Here is a 6,115-nt window from a genome sequence, read left to right on the forward strand (position 1 = left end):
TTACTCTGTATGATGAGTCTTTGGACAAGCCACTGCCTTCCTTAGGGCTCCTTTCACCTCCTTGTTTCTAATTGTATAAATAAACGGATTCAGAAGGGGTGTGAGGATAGTATTCAGCACTGACACCACCTTATTCGTCTTAAAGGAGGAGTGTGCTGTGGGTCTCAGATACACGAACAAAACAGCTCCGTAGAGCAGAGAGACAACTGTCAGGTGAGGAGCACAGGTAGAGAAAGCCTTCTGGCAGCCAGTGGCTGAAGGAATCTGTAGGATGGTGGACAGGATATAGATGTAAGAAATCATAGTGAACGAGTGACCCTGGGATCACCAGGATGGTTGCCAAGAGACCCAGGAGCTCCAAAATGTTTGTGTCTGCACAGGTTGCTCTCAGGATGGGACCAGCATCACAGTAGAAGTGATTGATGACATTGTTGCCACAGAATGGCAACTGGATGGGCAGCACCATGTGACAAAAGACAAGGGTGAAGCCCGCCACCCAGGAGCTGAGGGCCAGTTGCAGGCAGAGTTTGCTGGTCATGATGGTGGGGTAGCAACGGGGCTTGCAGATGGCCAGGTAATGGTCCAAAGACATGATGGTGAGGATGAAGAACTCAGTGGTGCCCAGGAAGAAGTGGAAGAAGGCCTGCAACAGGCAGCAGGGGGTGCAGATAGCTGTTCTTACCACCACAAAGGTTTCTAGCAGTTTGGGGATGACTGTGGTGGTGTACCAGATCTCCAGGAAGGACAGGTTGCAAAGAAAGAAGTACACTGGAATTTGTAGCCTGGGCTCAGCCCAGACAATGGCAATAATGAGCCCGTTGCCTGCAAGGGTTAACACGTACATGAAAAATATCACTATAAAGAAAGGGATGTGTAGTCCTTGGATACCAGGAAAGCCTAGGAGGATGAACTCTGTGATTGCAGTGCCATTTCTCATGTCCCCTGATACTCTAGAAAGACAGACAGGAAAGTAGCTCCTTAGACTCTTACACTCAAATACAGTTCAGACCAAAAAAAGGAGGATTCTGATTCTATTTAAGGTCCTTCATGATACCGCCCCCATGCACATACACACTAAGCTCTCCTTCCTTACTTGCCAGCTAAACCAGCTTTTAATGGACTTTGAAAAGTACACTCAATGAGTGGAAAAGTACTTTTTCACCCTTATACAGTTATAAATGTGATGACTTATCTGTCTGTAGTCTACACGATTATTTTAAATGAGCAGTGTATATAATGGTATGTCAACATATCCCCAGCTGTAGGCCCATAAGAAGTAAATCACACTCTCATATTATGTTCTGAAAGAAAATTCTTAACTTATATCACAAATAAATTTAAGAAAGCTGATTTTATAGATACACATATATAATATTATTTTTCTATAACTAAAAATCATTACTATTATATATTAGCAGTGAGATACAACTTAGATAATAGAACAGATGTTTTTCTAAAGAGCCCCCTTCCAAATTCTAATTCAGACTCATTTTTTAAAAATCAACTAAAGGTCTTCCCTGGTGACGCAGTGGTTGAGAGTCCGCCTGCCAATGCAGGGGACACGGGTTCGTGCCCCGGTCCGGCAGGATCCCACGTGCCGCGGAGCGGCTGGGCCCGTGAGCCATGGCCGCTGAGCCTGCGCGTCCAGAGCCTGTGCTCCGCAGCGGGAGAGGCCACAACAGTGAGGGGCCCGCGTACCGCAAAAAAAAAAAAAAAAAAAAGTCAACTAAAAACATCTTCAAAATTCAATGAATAGAGTTGCTTAGCAAGTAGGGAAATGTACTAAACTTTAATTCAAAATTCCAAGACCAACTGAATCAGGGCCTAATATAGAGAAAAACCTAATAAATGTATATTGGATAAAGATCTGTAGACACAAACCGAACAAAGTGAAAAGGCTAGCAAATGCTAAGGATAACAAACTGGAAATCCTGGAAAGTACATCTTATCAAAATCTTCCTTTGTAACTAAGTACATTTCTATACCACGTAAAGCATTCCTGTTTGTATACGCAAATTCATAGGCTGAGCACTTTCTTTCTGTTTCACTAAAATTCACTAGAAAGTAGTAAAATTATTTCCTGTCTTATCGAGGATATTCTTTCATATGGTTCTTTTTCCAATGGGTAAGATAAATTACTATGAAATGAACTGCCCAATTTTCAAAGTATATAGGAAATTTAGTATAAAGAGGCAGGTCACAGTTGATTGATAGTTTGCTTAATTCTATCCCCATATGAGAGAGCACCAGTTCTCTGAGAACTCAGGGTAGAAAAATATTTCCTTTCTCTCCCATCTCTTTTCTAGACTAGGAAAAGTTATTTTTTTGTCTGTATTGTCACAGGCTCCAGTTCTTTTCCATGAAACTATAAGACTCAGAGATGTATTTGAATTTGTACTAATGGCCACTATAGCTGGCCAGGAACCTGGTCCCTCTAAACAGAGTAGTAGATATAGGTGTATCTTCTTCATTCCCCATACAGACGACAGTGGCATTCTCTCTGGGCCAATACAAAATTTCTAAGGGCTGAACATTTCACAATTTGGGGAATTAGACCTATTTATTCCACAGGCATTTGTTGAGAGCTTACTATGTTCCGAGTCCTGATAGGGCATTAGGGAACTTGACGTTTAGATAGGGGGAGAGCCCACATACAATGATTACAACATAAGCCAGTGAGTGAAAATGTAGAGCTGTGCACAGATTGGTTTGGGAACAGCCAGAAGAGACCACTTACCCGGCCTGGGTGGAGGTTAACGAAGGTTCTCAAGAGAGGGAGGTGCCGAAGCTGAGTCCTAGAGGAGTTCAACAGGAAAACAGAGTGGGCTATGGAGGGGAAATGCATTCCAGACAACAATCTAATTAACTTTTGTGAAATTGAACTGGAGCAGAGAATCCAACATGAGCTGAAGCTGGAGTCAGGCTTGTCCAGACACTTCTGATAAGCTAACAGGTGGGACAAGCCTCCTGTAAGTCAGTTTCCAGAATGGATTCACGAGGGTTTTTTTTGGCGGCGGCGGCGCGGGGGGCGAGGGGGGAGAACCTTGAGTCAGGGAGTTTGCCAACATGAGACAAATGTGTGTGTGTGTGTGTGTGTGTGTGTGTGTGTGTGTGTAAAATATGGTGTCAGCCTTCTTCTCCAGCACATGTGCTCGTTTACACTTTACGGAGGAAGGGGCTGCAGGTGGTGACTGAATGAGCTCTTTCAAGATTCTGGAGTGACACGGTCAGGACCTTGACGGTTGCATCCAAACTCCTTAGCATGACATTCAAGGCCACTGATGATCTGGTCTTATTTACCTGATCTTCCAGCCTGATCATCTACCATATTTTTTCCTTTCCCTTCCCCATTCTGTGCTCCATACTTATTGAATTACCCAGGTTCAGAGTTTGGCAAACTATGGCCCTGTTTTTGTAAATAAAGTTTTACAGGAACCACACTAATTCGTTTACATATTACCTTTGGCTGCTTCTGTGCTAGGATGGCAGAGCTGAGTAGTCTCAACGAGGCCAGATGGCCCCCAAAGCAAAAATATTCACTATCAGGCCCTTTACAGAAACAGTTTGCTGACCCCTGCTCCAGTTCCCTGAAAGTGCCAGACTTGCTTTTGTCTCCTAATCATTGTTCATTATGTTCTTTTGCCTAGAATACCCTTCCCCAATCTCTTCATTATTTGACTAAGTCCTGTCTGACTTCAGATGTCAGCTGAGGAGCCACCTCCTGGGAAGCCGTCTCTGACTTCCCATCTCCAGTCTAGTTAAGGTGCTACTCTTATGTGCTTCCATAATGCCCTGGGCTTATCTATATCCGAACACTTAGAAAATTGTATTTACTATTTCCTTGGCTTCCTCCGTAAACTCTAAGGCCCTTGAGGGCAGCAATAGTATCTGTAGGACCTAAGCACAGAACTTGGCACAAAATAAGCCCTCAAAATATGTTTTCTGAATGATTATATAAGTGGAAATTTTGTTGTCCCCAGTTACCTATAAGTTTATGTAAACCGATATATGCATATGCTTACAAAATGCTACCATCTATATATTTCAAATGCTGGAGACGTTATAACAGGGACTGTTTGCTAAATAATTTGTCTCCGAGTGTGCTGATGCTCCCAGCTTTTCTTTTGTAAGTTTCACCACATGCAAACCTTTCTGCTCCGTTTTTCCCTAATCAGGGATATGTGTTTCCTACTGTGTTCTGGTTATTCTCCCAGCTCTCCAGACTGCCCTGAGTACAGATATCTTTCTTAACCCACTTAATGCTCCATGGCCTGAGATGAAGTTGAATCATTTTTTTCTGAGCTGTGTTGTTGCAGTCAAGCATCCTTCGTGTTTCTTAATCTTTTCATGGTCTCAAAAGAAGAAGAAAAGTAGAAAAGTATTAATATATTTCTTTTCTGGATTTGGGCTAAGAGCAAGTGTCCCAAGCTTTGTTTTTTGTTTTGTTTGCTTATTCATTTTGTTTTTTAATTGTTGATAAAGACCAACATCAGTTTTTTAAAGACTTTGATCATATAGTCAATTTGAAGATGTTCAACGGTTATAGTCTTAAAGCAGGGGCACTCAGAAGTGCATCAAGGATCACTACTTGGCGAACTGTACTAAGCTGGGATGAGAACAGAGACAACCGGTTTGAAATTCATCCCAGGGATTGATGGTTTGGGGTAAATTAAGTAAATTAAGACCATTTTTATTTAGGAAGGTCCAAGTCCAAGTCATTGTTATGACTTTCTACATGAGACTGAAATTCATTTATTGGAAATTATATCAAGGCTTCAAGGCATCAAGGCTACTGTATCTATTCATTCCAGAGAAAAGCAGAACTTTTCTCCAAATGGTACTCTTTCTCTCTCTGTGGCATCACAATACTCACAGCACTAATGATTCTCAGGGAAACACTTTGGTCCTGAGGTGTGTCCTGTCCACGAGTGGACTGAAAGAAAAGGAGAGACTGGTTATAAAGGCGGTCTAATTGAAACAGAAGAATTTCCTTCTCCTTTAGCACAAGGGAAATGACTCTTTCTAGAATTTAAGGCAACTGCCATTCTGCATCATTGAATTCTATTCATAAAGCTTTCAAGAAATGGCAAGACTTCTGTAGCGTTCAGGAGAATTGCATTGAAAGTGATTAGTAGATCAGTTCACACTGGTCTAGGTCAAGATTTCCTCTCTCACAATAATGATTTGTTAGTGGGGCATTGTCATTGATTCCTCTAGGCCAGTGGTCTCTATAGAGGTGCTTCAGAGACTCCCAGGAGAAAAGGGAGAACTCACTAAAAGTTTATTCATAAGTCAAGTTGAGGAATTTGCAGTTTTCTAAATTCTAATTGGTACCAATCATCCCTGCACTCCTGAGATAATTAAAGTCTGATGATTGCTTTAAATATTTTTATTATTGATTTTTGGCGATTTAATTATGATATGTATGGGTGAATTTTCTTTTGTTTGTCTTGCTTGGTATTTGTCGAGCTTTGTGAACAAATGAATTTATATTTCTCATCCAATTTTGAAATTTTTTTGTCACTATATCTTTTTTGTCCTCCAATTATACATGCATTAGATTGCTGGATTTTGTCCCACAGGCCACTGAAGCTATACTCACTTTGTTTTTAGCTTTTATCCCTCCTCTGACATGCAGCTTGGATAGTTTTTACACTTAGTCTTCAAATTCTTTTATTATGAAGTGCTGAATCAGCTATTAAACTAATCCAGTAAAATTTTGCTTCAGCTCTCTGTGTTCTTCAGTTACATTTGCTTCTTTTTTTATATTTTTCATTTCCTTCCTCATGTTCATATTTTTAAAAAATCTTAGAACATATTTACCAAAGCTATTTCAAATTCCTTGTCTTATAATTCTATCAACTCTATTATTTCTGGTTGTGTTGCTATTATTTTTGTCTAGGAAGTTTTGATTGGATGTTGAACATTTAAATGTTGTTGAATGTCTGTGTCTTTTCTTTCTTTAAAGAAAGTATTACTTTCTTTAAAAAGTATTGTAGTTTGTGAAATAATGCCATTTGCAGCAACATCGATGGACCTAGAGATTATCATACTAGGTGAACTAAGTCAGACAGAGAAAGACAAACATCATATGATACCATTTATAAGTGGAATC

The 6,115-nt window shown here is 40.5% G+C and overlaps 1 protein-coding gene across 1 annotated transcript; it reads right to left on the bottom strand.

Moving 5' to 3' along the window:
- Positions 1–976, bottom strand: OR6X1 (olfactory receptor family 6 subfamily X member 1). Its single transcript, XM_024131189.1, is given in 2 exon segments — positions 1–310; positions 312–976. Coding segments are annotated over 2 exon segments (936 nt in total). The 5' UTR covers positions 938–976.
- Between the last annotated feature and the right edge of the window lie 5,139 nt (positions 977–6,115).

Source organism: Physeter macrocephalus, chromosome 16 (genome assembly GCF_002837175.3).
Source record: "Physeter macrocephalus isolate SW-GA chromosome 16, ASM283717v5, whole genome shotgun sequence".
NCBI classification, from domain to species: domain Eukaryota; kingdom Metazoa; phylum Chordata; class Mammalia; order Artiodactyla; family Physeteridae; genus Physeter; species Physeter macrocephalus.